The sequence below is a fragment of the Thecamonas trahens genome (assembly GCF_000142905.1).
Source record: "Thecamonas trahens ATCC 50062 unplaced genomic scaffold supercont1.32, whole genome shotgun sequence".
Classification (NCBI taxonomy): domain Eukaryota; order Apusomonadida; family Apusomonadidae; genus Thecamonas; species Thecamonas trahens.
In genome coordinates this window covers 221,230-236,840 of record NW_013657648.1, presented here as the reverse complement: position 1 = coordinate 236,840, position 15,611 = coordinate 221,230, and the positions used below count along the sequence as shown (strand labels likewise).

General features: G+C 64.5%; 6 protein-coding genes across 6 annotated transcripts; 2 read left to right on the top strand and 4 right to left on the bottom strand.

The window, feature by feature from the left end:
• Positions 1-300: 300 nt before the first annotated feature.
• On the bottom strand, positions 301-1,517 carry AMSG_07032 (axin interactor; the record flags this gene model as incomplete). The annotated part of the gene is made up of 4 exons (XM_013901060.1): positions 301-507; positions 564-1,131; positions 1,246-1,313; positions 1,470-1,517. 4 exons carry the CDS (start codon positions 1,515-1,517, stop codon positions 301-303), a joined length of 891 nt encoding a protein of 296 aa, XP_013756514.1.
• Positions 1,518-1,601: 84 nt separating this feature from the next.
• Positions 1,602-3,233, bottom strand: AMSG_07031 (26S proteasome regulatory subunit 4 like B). Its single transcript, XM_013901059.1, has 2 exons — positions 3,178-3,233; positions 1,602-2,961 (listed from the first exon to the last, which is right to left on the bottom strand). The coding sequence occupies exons 1-2, from the start codon at positions 3,193-3,195 to the stop codon at positions 1,651-1,653; spliced, it is 1,329 nt and encodes a 442-aa protein (XP_013756513.1). The 5' UTR covers positions 3,196-3,233; the 3' UTR covers positions 1,602-1,650.
• Positions 3,234-3,527: 294 nt separating this feature from the next.
• AMSG_07030 (ubiquitin-fold modifier 1) lies at positions 3,528-4,203 on the top strand. Its single transcript, XM_013901058.1, has 2 exons — positions 3,528-3,564; positions 3,648-4,203. Coding segments are annotated over exons 1-2 (285 nt in total). The 5' UTR covers positions 3,528-3,562; the 3' UTR covers positions 3,931-4,203.
• On the bottom strand, positions 3,900-8,276 carry AMSG_12027 (uncharacterized protein; the record flags this gene model as incomplete). The annotated part of the gene is made up of 2 exons (XM_013901104.1): positions 3,900-6,288; positions 6,493-8,276. 2 exons carry the CDS (start codon positions 8,274-8,276, stop codon positions 3,942-3,944), a joined length of 4,131 nt encoding a protein of 1,376 aa, XP_013756558.1. The 3' UTR covers positions 3,900-3,941.
• Positions 8,277-8,827: 551 nt separating this feature from the next.
• Positions 8,828-11,553, top strand: AMSG_07027 (uncharacterized protein; the record flags this gene model as incomplete). Its single annotated transcript, XM_013901057.1, has 2 exons — positions 8,828-11,509; positions 11,547-11,553. The coding sequence occupies exons 1-2, from the start codon at positions 8,880-8,882 to the stop codon at positions 11,551-11,553; spliced, it is 2,637 nt and encodes an 878-aa protein (XP_013756511.1). The 5' UTR covers positions 8,828-8,879.
• On the bottom strand, positions 11,455-15,501 carry AMSG_07026 (uncharacterized protein). Its single transcript, XM_013901056.1, has one exon. It carries the CDS (start codon positions 15,352-15,354, stop codon positions 11,572-11,574), a length of 3,783 nt encoding a protein of 1,260 aa, XP_013756510.1. The 5' UTR covers positions 15,355-15,501; the 3' UTR covers positions 11,455-11,571.
• Positions 15,502-15,611: the final 110 nt, after the last annotated feature.

Genomic DNA, 15,611 nt, shown 5'->3' with positions numbered 1-15,611 from the left:
CCGGCCGTGCGCCGCCGTCGCGCGGCAACGTGGACCCGGCCATTGCCGAAGATCTCGCCTTTATTCGCAAGGCGTGTAACAAGCTCCGTAAGGCCATGACCCAAGCGTCGGACCGGCAGGACTACGGCAAGGCGCAAGAGTACAAAAAGTCGCTCGACCTGCTCGAGTCGCTCGGCCGCAAGCTCGAGGCCGCCTCCACGCCTGACGAGCGGGCGCGAGTCCAGTCCAAGATTGCCGAGGTCCGTTCAGGCGGATGAGTTGTCCACGCGTTCATTCCTTTGCTGGCGTCGCGCTGCGCTCTCAGCTGTCCCTACGTTGCGTCAGTCGCACATGGAGAAACAGTGGCGCGTCCGAGAAGAGCTTCAGCTTCTTCTTTCGCTTAAAGTCTGCGGGCTTCTTATAGATCTCCAGCAGGAGCTCCTCGCCGTCAGCGCCAAGCTCGTCGGGCTCGAGCAGACAGAACGCGCGCGTCGAGAGCTTGGCCTTCTTGGGCTTGTAGTGCTTAAACTCAAAAAGATAGCCGCGTCACGCGGCAGCGTCTCGATGTTGCTCTGGATTTCAACGCGTGCGCCAAAGTACACGTAGCTGGCATCCTTTCGGACCGCTACAGGCGTCTCCTGCGCAGATTCGAGGAGCTTGCCGCGTCCGTCGACCACGGTGATGGTGATCCGCGGCTCGAGGTAGGACTCGGCGTCCGCAAAGCCGATGCGGTCCAGGTAAATCGAGACCTGCGTTCCTCCGCCCGGAAACGGCGCCGGTGGGGGAAGCAAGAAGCCACCAGCCGGCGCCTCGGCTCGCTTCACCGGCCGCGACGCCACCCGTGAGCCGTCGGCTGCCACCCGCTGAGCCTCATATGCCGCAATGTCGACCGGAAAGCCGTCGTCGCCAGGCCGGATTGGCCCGTTTGCAAAAAGCCCGCTGACATACACGTCAAGCACCTGCATCTCTGCCAGCGGGAACTCTCCCTCGATGCTCGCTTCGCCGCCGCCGCCGCTGCCGCCAGCGTCCGTCGGATCCGTGCCCAGCGCCTTGATCCGCATCTGCACGCACAGATAGATCTTGCCCAGCACTGCCCGCGATAGCACATCCACGCATGCCGCATCCTGCATCCGCACAATCCGCTTTCCGGCCCTGTTTCCACTCCAAACACCACAGCCATAAGTCCTTTCCCATGCCGCCCTCTCGCCCACACGAGCACCTCCCTGTCCAGCCACCCCTGCATCTCCCAGCCACCTGGCCACCTACACCGCATATCCCTCTGCGGCCTCCACCACCTGCCCCCAGGCATCCGCCTCCACTGCCTTGTGCAGCCGCTGCGTACGCGAGTCCCCCCCCCCCCTCCCCCCATCTCGGTGTGCAGTGAGTGTGGCTCTCCCGAATGTCCCCCCCCCCCTCCCCCCCCCTCCCCTCCCCCCTCCCCCCCTTCCCCCTCCTTCCCACCCTCACCTCCACCCCGTCTTCGGCCATACCTGGCTCCACTTGGCCTTGGCCTCAAGCAGTGCCTGGCGGGCGTCCATGATTCGAGTGCGAGCAGTGTTCCGTGTTGGTGGCTCGCCCGCGGTGCCAAACACGGTCTGGCCTGGCCTGGCTTGGCTCGACGCCTGGCGCCTCTGCTTTTACATGACCAAAGGCTGGGAGTTGCTGCTGTGGCTAGAGGTAGAGGCCCTCGGGAAGGTTCTCCTTCTTGCGGTAGAGAACGTTCTCCATGGCCTTGAGAAAGTCTGCCTGGGTGACGCGCATGCGCCGCTCGCGAAGGGCAAGGAGGCCCGACTCGGTGCAGATGGCCTTGATGTCGGCGCCGGACATCTTTGCGCGCGACGAGACGATGACGTTAAGGTCGACATCGTCGGCGAGGTTCATGTTGCGGGTCTGGATGCCGAGGATGGAGGCGCGGACCTTTGCGGACGGAAGCGTAAACTCGATCTTGCGGTCAATGCGGCCTGGGCGGATGAGGGCCGGGTCGAGAGCCTTGATGCGGTTGGTGGCCATGATGACCTTGACGTCACCGCGCTCGTCAAACCCGTCGAGCTGGTTGAGCAGCTCGAGCATGGTCCGCTGGATCTCCTTCTCGCCGCCGGACGTAGAGTCGTAGCGCTTGGAGCCGACAGCGTCGATCTCGTCGATAAAGACGATGGACGGCGCGTTGTCCTCGGCGACACGGAAGAGCTCGCGCACGAGCTTGGGACCCTCGCCGAGGTACTTCTGGATGAGCTCCGAGCCGACGACGCGGAGGAAGGTTGCCGAGGTCTGGTTGGCCACGGCGCGAGCGAGAAGCGTCTTGCCGGTTCCGGGCTCGCCGTACAGGATGACGCCCTTAGGCGGCTTGATTCCGATCTCTTCGTACAGCTCAGGGCGGGTGAGCGGGAGCTCGACAGCCTCCTTGATCTCCTGGATCTGCGACTCGAGACCGCCAATGTCGGCGTACGACTCAGTCGGCGCCTTGTCGACCTTCATCACGCTCACCATCGGATCCACCTCGTCCGAGAGAATGCCGACCACCGAGAGCGTCTTGTGGTGGAGGAGGATGGATGCCCCGGGCTCGAGTTCGTCCTTGTCGACAAACGACATCATGTTGACATAGTACTCGGATCCGGCCGACGACGACACAATGGCGTGCTTCTCGTCGATGACCTCCTCCAGCGAGCCCACGCCGAGCGGCGTACCGCGGATCTCCTCCACCTTCTCGCGCTCCTCCTCGTTCTTCTTCTCCGCCGGCTTGAGTCGCTCCTGGTTGGTGATGAACTCCTCCTCCAGCAGCAAGTAGTCCTTCACCCGCTCTAGCTTGAGCAGCCTTAGCTTGCACTTCTTCTGCGGCCGCACTGTCGGCAGCCGAGACGCCGCGTCCGGGCCCTTCCGCCGCTTCCGCCTCTTGCCGATCGACGTCGGCGGCGGCGGCTGGTACCGCTTCTTCCCGTCGTCCTTCTTGTCCCCATCCCCATTGTTTCCTCCCTGATTCGGCCGCTACCTCCCTCCACACACACCACCTTGACTGTTAGCCATGCCCTTCCCCCTCCTCACCTGCCCCATCCCCCTCCGTCACCCCACCCGCTCCGAGTGCGACCTGTCGCCCATTTTTCCCTTTGGCCTCCTCCCCCCTCCCCCTCCCCCCACCCAAGGCGACCCTCCCCACTCCAGCCGCCTTGGCCATCCCCTCCAGCCAACACTCTGTCCACGTACGCCCTGGTTGGCTCCCATGACCCTGTGTGCTTGGTGCGGGTGAGAGTGGAGAGTAACGCTCTTTCTGTGCGGTGCCCTCTGGCATACCGGCAGCAGGATCGGCATTGTGACGAGCGCGCGTCTTCCATTCGTTCTGCTGTGGCCAACGATTATTTCACATGCGGTGAATCGTTCAACGATGATTTCACATGTGATTAATCGTTCAACGATTATGTCACATGCGGTGAATCGTTCAACGATTATGTCATATGCGATTAATCTTTCAACGATTATTTCACATGCGGTTATTCAGGGACAGACGGTCCCCCGTCTCCCCTCTCTCTCCCTCTCCTGCTCTCGACCATCCCCAGCACACCTCTCGTATCACCTTCTTCTTCAACCGACCATGTACGCCATGTGTAGTCCTCTTCCATCCCCCCACGTGCCTCTCCTGACCACCCTGCACTCACCCATACCCATCCTTGCCACAGGGCCGCATCCGCTGACAAGCCGGCCGAGCAGACGGTGTCGTTCAAGGTGACGCTGACCTCGGATCCGTCGCTGCCGTACAAAGTGTTTCGGGTCAAGGAGTCGACTCCGTTTACCGCTGTCACTCGGTTCGCTGCGGAGCAGTTTGGCGTCCCGCCGGCCACATCCGCCATCATTACCCACGACGGCGTCGGCGTCCTGCCCTCGCAGTCTGCTGCCTCTGTCTTCCTCAAGCACGGCGGCGATCTGCGGCTCATTCCGCGCGACCGTGTCGGCTCGCTCTGAGCGGGTGACCCTCAGTCGAGCTTGCGGTCCATCGGCGGCATCGCCTGGCCGTCGTCGTCGTCATCGTCGTCATCGTCATCCATGTCTCCCCAGTCCCATCCACCGCCGCCGTCGTCGTCATCGTCGTCGCCATCGTCGTTGTCGGCTCCAATGGCGTCAAAGAGCGAGAGCGATCGCGAGACTGATGCTGGCGCCAGTGCCGGTGCCGGTGCCGGTGCTGGTGCTGCTGCCGCGACCGACGCCGACGCTGGCATTGCCACGGCCGAAGCCTTGCTCGCGGTGGCTACCGGCGCGGCGGCTTCGTCGTCGTCAGACCACGCGTTCCATCCATCGTCGTCATCTTCCAAGTCGCCCCACCCACCGCCGTCGTCGTCATCGTCGACTGCGGCTGTGGCCGCAGCGAGCGAGAGTGACGGTGCGGGCTGCGACTGAACTGCCGGACGGGCAGCGGCTGGGCGGGCAGCGGCTGGGCGGGCAGCGGCTGGGCGGGCAGCGGCTGGGCGGGCAGCGGCTGGGCGGGCAGCGGCTGGGCGGGCAGCTCCCGGGCGAGCAGTGGGCTTAGCCTGCTTCACCTGGGCTGGCGAGCCGAGCTTCTTGCCCATGCTCTTGAGCGAGGAGAACCATGAGGAGCCCGAGCCCGAGCCCGACGGTTGCGGGTCTGAGCCGATGGCAGTTGCCCCGTTGGCTGCTGCTGCGGCGGCCGAGGCCTCGGCGGCAGCGTCCAAACCTGCAGCGTGGTCCTTGAGGCTAGCGACAACAATGTCGATGGCGGCAAAGGCAGCGTTGCGGACGTTGGCTGCACCGTCGATAGTGAGGACACCGAGCGAGGGCAGAATCTTGGTGGCGTGGATGGTCGGCTCGAAGAGCGGGAGCGAGGCGACCATGGCTTTGACGCCGGCCACACGTGACCACTCAAAGTCGTCCCGCATGGCGCGGGTAAACGCCGGAATGAGCGCCTTGGCCTGCATGCCAGGCGAGAGGTGCGGGGCGATCTTGCCGAGGCAGATGGTGGTGTTGGCGCGGATGCCCGGCGTCTCGTCCTGCTGCAGCCGCGCGAGGTGCTTGAGCACCCGGGAGTCGAGCGTGCTCGTGCTCAGCTTGTCGACCAGGTGCAGCAACGACTTGAGCGTAAGCTTGCGGAGCAGGGCCGATCGGTCGATGAACCCGTTCTCAATGGCGGGAAAGATCTGGGAGTTCACCACCGACACCGGCAGGTGCTTGGCAAAGGAGCCGAGGTTCTCCAGCAGGGACGACCTCACTGCGCGGTCGTTGGCGGAGAACAGCTTGATGACGGCCGGGAGAATGAGCTTGGCAAACTCGTCTTCGTCCAGTCGCCCGCCAATCTTGACCAGCGGCGCGAGGACTGCCGCCGACGGCTCGCCAAACTCGATCGACTGTGCCAGCGCCGGCGCCGCTTTGTACTTGCAAAACGCGAGCGGCAGAGTCTCAACCGCAGCGTCGAGCCGCGCAAGGATCCGCGCCTTGGCCCGGTCGTCCTGCACAGCCAGCTCGTCGAGCGCCAGAGAGAGGCTCACGAACGGGTCCGAGCCAAACACAGGCAGCGCCGCCAGCTGCGCCACCGTCGGCCGCGCCGCTGGCGCGTCCGAAAGCATGGCCCGGTGGACTTTGGCGAGAGCTGGGGGCAGCGCGCGGACTACCTCGCCGCTCAGCAGCGTGTCTGACGACGCCACCTCGGATGCCAGGTCTGCAAAGATGCACCCGATGATGCCGCCGAGGGCAAAGACGTCCGCAGGCGTACCGACCGATCGCCACTCGGCGCGCAGGACCTCGGGCGCGCGGAACGGCGCCAGCGATGGCAGAAAACCCGCGGCAGAAGCCCGCTGCATGGTTCCGCCCAGCTCGGACGGATCAGTGAGTGGGGTGGCGAAAGCCAGGCCGCCGAGGCGGAGCTCCAGGCCGGGCGTGACAAAGACCGAGTCGATGCCGATGCCGCCATGGAGCATGCCTGCGGTGGCGTGCATAAATGAGAGCGCCGATGCCAGCGCATACACGCCCATCAGCTTGCAGGCAGGCGGCAGATCGCCATCGCCGAGGACGGCGGCAAGCGGGCGAACGCGCTCAGTGACAACGATGAGCGACGAGGCCGAGTCAACGACCTCGACAACGGCAAGCATGTGTGGATAGCGAAGACCAGCCAGGCGCCGAGCAGCACGTTCGGCAAGCTCCAGAGCAACAGCACTGCTCGCTTCGCCTTGCTTGTCGGCCATAAAGACGGTGACCTCGGAGCCGTCGGCCTTGGCCCGTCCGGGCGCCACCTTCCACACGCCGTCGCTCCATTCCACCTCTTCCACCGTGTAGGCAAACTTGGACAGCGCCTGGTTTCCCATCTTTTCCAGCCTTGCGGTGGTGGTGGTGGTTGCGGTGGTGGTGGTGGTGGTGGTGGTGGTGGTGTGTGTGGGCGTGTGGGCGTGCTGGTGGTGGGGTGTGGCCGTTTGGTGGAAGGTGCGGATCGGGCACGATTCGGGCACTCAGAGGGGAGGAAAGGGAGGCGGTGATCAGGGGTGGAGCAGGAGCAGAGCCAGCTGTACAGGAGGCCGTCACATTTCGTTCCAATAGACGGCGATGACAGCAGTGGCAGCGATGCCGATGACTACGCCAAAGACAACAAGAGCGAGTGAGGCCTTGCGCTTGGCCGAACCTGTGGCAAAGGCTTTGAGGCCAAACATGCCCGGGAGGATAAAGGCGAGGAGGTTGCCGCATGTGGCGCCGACGAGCGCAAGGACCGCAGAGAGGTTTGGCGCGAGGTAGGCGACACCGTAGGTGATACCGTTGAGAAGAAGAACGACGATGATCCGGAACCAGAGCCGGGTAACCGGCGCAGATGCCCAGACGTGGGTAACAATCAGCCCGAGCGTTGTCTCGCGGAGCGGGAGGAAGACCAGTGGGTAGGTGCAGGCGAGGACAACGGTGAGGGCTACACGACCGAGGTTGACGTAGATGTCCGACGCCGAGTAGTTGTTGAGGAGATCACCGCGGACCTCGGTCCCGTACGATAGGTAGCCGAGGAGGCCAAAGCCGCAGTAAAAGATGCCAGCCCCGGCGATCGCGCTGATCGAGACAGCGGCAAAGCGGGCCGGCGTCGGACGCTCCAGGCTGTCGCGGACGGCAACGACGTTAAACTGAGCAAGAAAGGCTGCCATAAAGATCGGCACGCCAAGGAGGACCCGGACCGAGCCATTGATGACCGAGACCATGACCAGCTCCTTGGGCACAGCAGCAGCGACCGCCGCCGCGCTGGGGTGATTGCTATGTTGGATGACCTTGACGCTCAGCTCGCGTGACATCGCCTGCTGGCCAAAGCGTAGCGCAATGACAAAGAGCAAGTAAACGAGGCAGACGAGCGCAAGGTACGTTGTATGCCTCAGCGGCCGCAACGATGTTGCCAGCGTCAGCGGGAAGATGAGCACCATCATGTACGCCAGGAGCGCGTGCTCGCTCACTGCGGCACCGTTGTAGTCGGTGTAGTGCACGACAACCGGATGCAGCGAGTCGCCGATGAGAATGGCGTACGCGATGATGCCTCCAAGCAGGACGCAGAGCAGCGAGGCCTGGACCGCCACCAGCGCCCGCGTCCCGTAAAAGTAGTACGCAATGTCCGGATACGAGTGCTCTCCCGACGCGTCGCGCGACTCGCCGAGGATGTGGAAGGAGAAGACCGAAAGCATGCCTACAAAGACGATCAACGCCATGCCCAGCCCGAGTCCGGTCGTCATGAACGCGTACGGAATGGCAAGCGCGCCCGCACCCAGACATGTCTGCGCCAGCAGCGCCGCAGCCGTCGGGATAGAGATCGTCGGGCTACTCTCGCACATGCCGCCAGCCTCACATGCCGCCGCCGGCATGTCGCTGTTGAGCGAGTGCAGCGAGGCGTAGTCGTCCGAGCCACACGAGTGGAGCAGCGGCTTGGCCGCCGCAATGGGATCGTCAAAGCCATCGCTCTGGCGATCCGAGTCCGGGATCGACGAGAAGAGGCCCGATCGCAGCGACGAGGCCATGTACTCGGCCGCTCCCGATGACGCATACGGGTTGATCGGCCCCACCATCCACAGGCTGTACTCGGTCTGCCTGCTCGCCGATGGCGTCGACGTGCCGCGACGGACAAGTCCTGTATGCGAGCCAGAACTCAGTGCTTGCAGGCCAGCACTCGATTCCTCTCCGACCGTCCGAAACAGACGAGGACCCGAAGCTGCCATCGACGGAGCCACGCCAGAGGCAGAGGCATCAAAGCCAAAGGGCGCCGCCAGGTTGTCGCCCGTCAGTCGCCGTGGGTACACTGCCTCGTCCCCGCTCACCACCTCGGGCGACCACGTTGCTGTGTAGTCCATGTGAGCGAGAAGGTGCAGTATGTGTGCGTGTGTGTATGTGTGTGTGTATGTGTGTGTATGTGTGTGTGTGTATGTGTGTGTGTGTGTGTGTGTGTGGAGTTGTGGTCAAGTGCGTGCGCGTGCGTGTGTCGAAAGTCGGTCCAAAGTCATTCAGTCGATGGTGAGCTTGCCAGGCTCAGGAGGTAGGCGGGCATGTATGTCCTTCATCCACGCCCGCCGCCCATCCTCTCACAAGCATAAAGCTGGCACGGATCAGTCTGGAGAGATCAAAGCGGTGCTGGGGAGTGTGATCGTGTTGGACGCCGGCCCATCACCACCATTGTCGAACCTGGTACTTGATCTTCTCCCACCTTCACACACATACATACAAACACACGTACAGCAAATCATCCCCCCCCCCCCCCCCCCCTCTACCCATACATACAACTGCAAGCAATGCCATTCCCAAATATTCCATGTGTTCAATGTGTTCAACGAGTGGCCAATGCCCCCCCCCCCCCCCTTCCCCGAACTTCCAACATGATTCGTCCGTCCGTTGGCGCGCCACTCCTCCCCTCCTCCCCTCCCTCTCCCAAACACCACCTTCACATCCGTCTTGGCTCTATGCCTCGTGGCTATACCCCGCGGTATGGGGTGGTCGCCGCACGATTGTCCGCCAACACGCCGTCGTCGGCCCTCCCGCCGCCCAACCCGCGAGCCTATGCCTCGGCGCTCGATGCGCAGATCCGGACGGCACGGACCTCTCCAGAAGCTGTCCGCTCGGGCGGCCGCTCCACTGCTGCTTCTGTCTACGTTCGTGAGCACGAGGCTGCTGTTGTCTCGCGCACGCTACGTGCCCTGCGCGCCCAAAAGGCCGCGGGAGGCGGAGCGATCCATCCGGTCGATGCGCTCAACCCGAGGAAGGCCCAGCTCGAGCACGAGGTCGTCTCGCGGAAGCTCTTTGGTGCACCGGACAGCACCCGGCCGCCGCTGGCTCCTGCCGGCCCGCTATCGCCTGTTCGGCCTTCGCTTGGCGAGCAGCTCGCCCGGGTCGGCCATCGTCACGATGTAGGCCGCCGAAACCGGGGCGCACTCGGCTCGCCCAGTGAGCGCGGACGGCGGCAGGAGCTGGTGGCCTCGCTTGATCCGCTTGCCACCTCGGCTGCCCGCTCACGGACTTCGGGCCATGTGACCTCCAACACCGAGTCGGAGCTCTCGCCGCTCAACAACTCGATGGACGCTGACCATGCTGCGCGGGCGGACGCTGTTGTCGGCGCCCACCGGCGAATCTCGTCGCTCCCGCGCTCGCCGGCGGAGAAGGCCAAGCAAGCTGCTTACCGCCGCACGCTGGAGGCGCAGATGGAGGAGAACCGCCAGCGGAAGGAGGCCGAGGCTCGCCGCCTCCAGGCCGACGATGCCCGCCTCGAGGCAGACATCAACTCGTACATGTCTGCCGGTGACGCTTCAGGTGGGCACTCACCGCTCCGCGGACGGTCAAGCGTAACGCTTGCCGGTGTCGACGCCGGTGGCGTTCCACCGCTCTTTGCTTCGTCGGCCGCCGCCGCCTCGCGCTCGCCGACCAAGGGTGGTGGCGGCTCGCCGCTCCGTGACACCACGTCCGGCCAGGTAGTCTCCAACCTCCGCAACGCCGACTCGCTTATCACTCGTGGTGAAGCGTCCGGCTCCGGCGGCCCGAGCCGGCCGGCCTGGTATGCCTCGCCTGAGCGCCGGGCTGCTCCCGACACCAGCTCGCACCTTGCTCGCCTCATCGAGTCGGAGCAAGCCCATGCCTCGCAAAAGGCCTCACTGTTGAGGACCGAGATCCGCGAGCAGTCGATGCGGGCGTCACGGTTCTCCACCGCTGGCGCCTTTGATGACACCGACGACCAGCGCCGCCGCCGGCAGCGCGAGCGCGAGTCGCAGGCCGAGCTCTTGCAGCAGATTGAGATGAAGCGCCTCGCCAAGGAGCTGGAGAAGGACCGCCGCCGCGAGGAGGATCAGCGTGATCTCGCTCGCATCCAGGCCGAAATACAGGAGATGTACGAACGCGACGTCGAGGAGAAGCAGCTCGCTCGAGTTGCGACCTCGCTCGCGCACGGCGAGCCGCTGCCGCCGAACATGCCCCGCAACAACACGCAGGCGACCGGTGCCGCCGCCACCCCGTCCGCACGCCCATCGTCGTATGCCCAGTTTGAGGCTCTCAATCCGGCTGACAAGGCCCAGGTCCGCGCCGACGCCCAGACCGAGCACCAGGCTGCACTCCGCGCCCAGATCGAGGAGCGTAAGGCCCGCCGCGAGGCCGAGGCCGCGACCGAGGCTGCCGCAGAAGCCCGCGAGTCGGCACGCCTCCAGCGCCAGCTTGCCGACCTGCAGCGCGAAAAGCAGCGCGACGCATCGTACCTGCCAACTGTACAGCGGCCAGCCGAGCAAGAACCGCCCGCGCGGCGCCCGGCTCCGTCATCGCCATCGCCATCGCCGTCGCCGTCGCCATCTCCCGTTCCGCCAGCCCGCCGGCCGGCGCGCGAGCAAGCTGCGGCAGATGCACGCTCCCGCGAGCAAGCCAGCCGCTCGCCCTCGCCCGACTACCGGATGGCGCCACTGATGGCAAGTCCGAATCTGGCCAACGGGCGGGCCCTGGCGGCGGTGCGGGCGCCAGGCGCGGCGCTAGCCGACCCCTGGCGCCCTGGCCGGGCGACGATGAATCTTGACCGGCGTCCGCAGCCTGCACATGCCCGGGCGGGCGCACCGGCCATGCCGCGGCCTAACACCCGTGCTCCGCTGCTTATGGCTCGGTTGGAGGACGCGCAGCGCACCAGGATGCTGGAGGACGAGGCGGCGGCGGCTTCGTCGGCGCAAATGGCACAGCTCCGCTCGCTCCGCTCGCAGCTGAGCAAAGAGCACGCCGAGCGGGCGACGCGATCAGCAGCATCTGTGTCGCGGGCTCGGTACGCGGCGCTTGCGTCGCCGGCCAGCCCGATGGCGCGGCAAGGCTCGCCGAGCGCGTCAAGTCCAGGTTCAGTGAGCGGAGGAGGCAGAGCGCCACTCTCGCCGGTGGCGCGGCGGCACGGCTCGCGGCTGGCGCCGCTGTCACCATCGAGCCCGTCGGCACTCAACGCGCTAGCCAAGCTCCCGCCTGTTGGCTCGCCGGCGCCTGTCCACGACGCGCTAGAGAGCATGCCGGAGACCGGGTTGGGGATAGTTCCTGGCGGGCCGCTCGAGTTTATGCAGCGCGGACTAGAAGAGGACATGGCGCGGTACGGGCTGCTGCTGGGGTATGAGCCGTCAGCCGAGGTACTGAGCCCCGGCGGGGGTGCGACTACGCCTCTTTGAGCACGATGGCGATTTCCTTGCCCATGATGGAGCGGGCCGGGAGCCACGAGCCAATGAGTGTGACGCCGATGGAGAGGACGACGACGACGCAAAAGAGAAGCGTCGGGAACTGGAAGACAAACGGCGACTCGGTAAAGAGGCCCATCTGAAGCGTGAGGGCGACTGCGGTGAGGAGGCCGATGATGGTGCCCATGACCATGGAGGCGAGCGTGAGCGAGAGCGCCTCGTAGATGTACACCCGCAGCGCCTGGGCCGACGAGAGCCCGAGAGCGCGGAGTACGCCGATTTCCCACGAGTTCTCATTGACATTGGCGGTGAACGAGAGGAAAAGGACAAAGAAGCAGAGCAGCGAGGTGATGACCGAGACAATGATGAAGAAGAGCTGGAGCATTTCGGTGGCGATCGACGTCGACTTGATCAGCTCGACGACGTCGATGACTTGGATGAGGTCGTTCTGGATAAAGTTACGCATGCCGTTGACGATGGATTCGCGGTCCTCGGTCGACGCGCCGGTGCTCATGCGGACAATGAGCGAGCCCTTGGGCGCGACGCCGCGCTCCGGCTGCGGGAGCTTGGACTGGAGCGAGGTGAGATTGTATGCCCGCTCGAGCGCCTCCGCATACTGATCAAACCGGATGAGGATGGGGTTGAACGGTGCAAACTGGCGGTACGACGACACGAAAAAGCCTGGGAACTTGCGGACCATGGCCCGGGCCTTGCCCAGCCGCTTGTACGAGACCGTGGCCGACTCGGAGACATCGTAGCGGAGGGTGAGCGCTTGCGGCGTGTCGACATCGAGCGAGACCCGGTCGCGGAGCGACTCGGAGACAATGGTGTCAAAGTACTGGGTGTATGAGAGTTCGAGCTCGGCCGAGCGGTTCACCGCACCGCGGTTGCTGTCATAGCCAGAGCCGAGCGGGAGCGGGACGGAGATGCGGGCCGGCTCGATGGAGAGGCGTGCGGTACCGGCGTGTGTGTAGAGCGAGGCCGCGACGTCGTCCTTGCCGTTGGATGTTTGGGCGTAGTCAAAGCCTTCTGCGACCTCGGTCGGTATGTAGTACTTGGTGTAGGCGGTCTGGAGCCAGTTGGCGTCGATGGCGTGGAGGGGCTGCGAGACGCGTGGAAAGTCGACGATGGACGACATTCGCGACTTGGACATGAGGTCCGAGAGGTCGATGCTCTGGGTGCCAAACGAGAACGAGGCGACGAGCGTGCCTAGATTGTCGTCGAGAAAGTCGCGGAGTGCGTCTTCGTTGAGCATGTGCTCCCAGGCAAACGAGAGGACAGCAATGTCCGATCCAAAGAAGCCGGCAATGAGGTCCTTGATGAGCGCCTCCTGTAGGGCAAAGAGCGAGCCGGCAAAGATGAGAAAGGCAAGCGAGGTGGTGAACATGAGGGCGGTCTTGCGGTTGCGCGACCGATGGCCGCCGAGGTTCTTGCGGATGAGCGGGGCGAGCCGAGTCTCGGTTCCCCACACCATGCTCCAGAGAAAGGCCCACTCGGTGTACGGCTGGAGGACCTGGGCAACCATGGCGAGGCCGAGCACAATGCCGAGCAGGATGCCGTTAAGGATGGTGAGGAGGAGGCCAAAGTCGTTGTAGGTGAACGCGTACGGGATCATGTAGTAGGTGACAAAGCCGACGCCGACAAGCGTCACGGCCAGCGCAGTCTGCCAGCCCGAGAGACCGAGCGACTCGAGCTTGATGACCCGGACCACCGTCTCGGAGTTGGTCTGGTGGTAGACGTCGAGCGCGTTGCGGAGCGTCGACGAGAGAGCCCGCCGGATGGGCACCCAGTTGGCGAGGAGCGGAACAATGAGCCCGATGGCGAGCGAGAGGTAGAGTGGCGTCGGGTTGATCCCGTACCGCGCATCGGTGTCCGAGAACTCCGCAATGAGCCACGCCGGAATGAGGTCGACCACAAACGCCACCGCCCATCCAATGATGATGCCAGGAATTGCAAAGGAGAGCGCTTGGACAACAAGCAGAAAGATGAGCGCGTGCTGGCGCATGCCAAGCGCGCGGAGCATGCCGTACTCGAACGTTTTCTCTTCCACGTTAGAGAGCATGAGCGAGTAGATGAGCAGCGCAGAGAGGAGCGAGATGACAAAGACGACCGAGTTGAAGATTTGGTCGAGGAAGAGCCGGATGATCTCAGTGCCTTCGAGGGCGAGGTAGATGGGCAGTTCGATGTCGACTGACGAGTTGTAGCCAACGAGGCCGTAGATCTCGTTGGCAAAGTACGCCATCTCGGTCTTGAGGCCCTCATCCGTGGTCTTGACGTACGCCGTCTCTCGCGCGCGGTAGTTGGCAGCCACGGTGAGCGCGTAGTCCTCCATGCGAAAGTCTGCGAGAAAGTCGGTAATGGTGTCCACGATGGGGACGGTGAGCCCGGCCTGGGTCTCGAGTGCCTGCAAGCCAAGGACCACCAGCGGGTTGGCGATGAGCTCGCGGATCTGGGCAAGCAGCACCTTTTCAAACTGATGTGAGTCAATGAGGACAACGTTGCCGAGCGCGTCCGGGAACTTGCCGCCGGGCGACTGGATGTCGTCGATGACAGCATAGTCCCACGAGAGGCCGATGTTGGTCGAGTTGTCGCCGTCGGGTGAGGTCGCGCCGGTATCGAGGCCTGAGAGCACATCTAGTCCCGGCACCAGGTCGGCGAGCGAGAGCTGGAGGCCAGCAGCCGCAAGCTGCGCCGCCACAGGGACCGACTGATTGGCGACCGGGCCGAGCAGCCCGTCGAGGACTTGAGGCGTGAGGACCGAGGTGTTGAGGCCGAGCCCGGAGAGGAACGGCAACAGGGTGTTCTGCCCAAAGTCGACTGTGTCGCCGGTATTCACCGTTGTGTTGACATCGACATCAACGTCGCCGGTCTCGACAGCCACGCCGGGAGCGCCAGCAAGGAGGCCGATCGGGTTGTTGAGCAGCTGCGCGAGAAGATCAAGATTAAAGCCGACCGACTCGACGTTGAGTAGCGGGAGGAGCTGGTCGGCCTCGAGCGAGAGCAGGATGCGGTCGCCGCGGTTGGCGCCGAGGCCAAGCGTCCGCAGCAGCGGCGACGACACATGGGTCTCGGCCTCGCCCAATGCACGGTGGTTAAAGTTGCGGCCGATGCCGGCGGCCAGCTCCTTGTGCGAGTCATAGACAACAAAGATGGCCGACGAGACTCGGGTCGGCACGTCGCGGTTGCGCACGCGACCGAGGAGGTACCACCGCGGCACAATCGACGAGACAAGGGCCGACTCGCCGTGTAGATTGCGAAATTCCTCCCACTGCTGCCGTATGTGGGTGAAGTTGACCAACGGCACGCCGTCAGACATGGCCGGGTCGAGCAGCGGTGATTCGCCCGGGCGGGCACTCCGGGCTGAGCTCGTCGGCGTGAGCAGGGCGTCGGTCTCGCCGGCCGAGAGCTCGGCCAGGCGCCAGAAGATGAGTGGCGAGCGTTCGACATTGTTGCGGAGGACAGTGACAAAGAAGACGACCAGCGCCACAGTAAAGACGCCGACCATCCAGTTGCGCTTCTCCTTGCGGGTGGCGGCCCAGAGGTACTTGAGCGCCGTCGCCGCATCGCCCACCAGCGTCTGATTGCCCTCGGACCAGCCCTCCTGAACAGCATGACCCGTATACGCAGGCGGCAGCGAGCGTGAGCTTGGACCAGATGCACTGCTAGACCTCTCCGCCATCTTGACTCTACTGATGCCAGCCATCGGTTCCGGCGGCGTCTTGGGCGACCACGAGCCAGACGACCAGCGCGACGAGGAGGCCATGACCCACGGCACGATGCGGGACGAGGTGCGTGAGGGGGGATTCGAGGCAGAGTGGGTGACTTAGTGTAGAGTGTGGGGAGGGTGGTGGACGTGGAGTGTGTGGCGTGTGGTGTGTGATGAGCGTGTGGGGTGTGTGTGTGTGAGGGCGTGAAGTGGGCTGACGTGATGAGGGTGGGTGGCGGGTGGGGGTTGGGGTGGGGGGTGGGGGGGGGGGGGAGGGGGGGAAGGAAGGTACGGGACGGGTAAGGGAACGGTAA

Bases quoted from the DNA above. Each gene is read 5' to 3' on its own strand.
- AMSG_07026 (XM_013901056.1), bottom strand. From the start codon at position 15,354: ATGGCCTCCTCGTCGCGCTGGTCGTCTGGCTCGTGGTCGCCCAAGACG.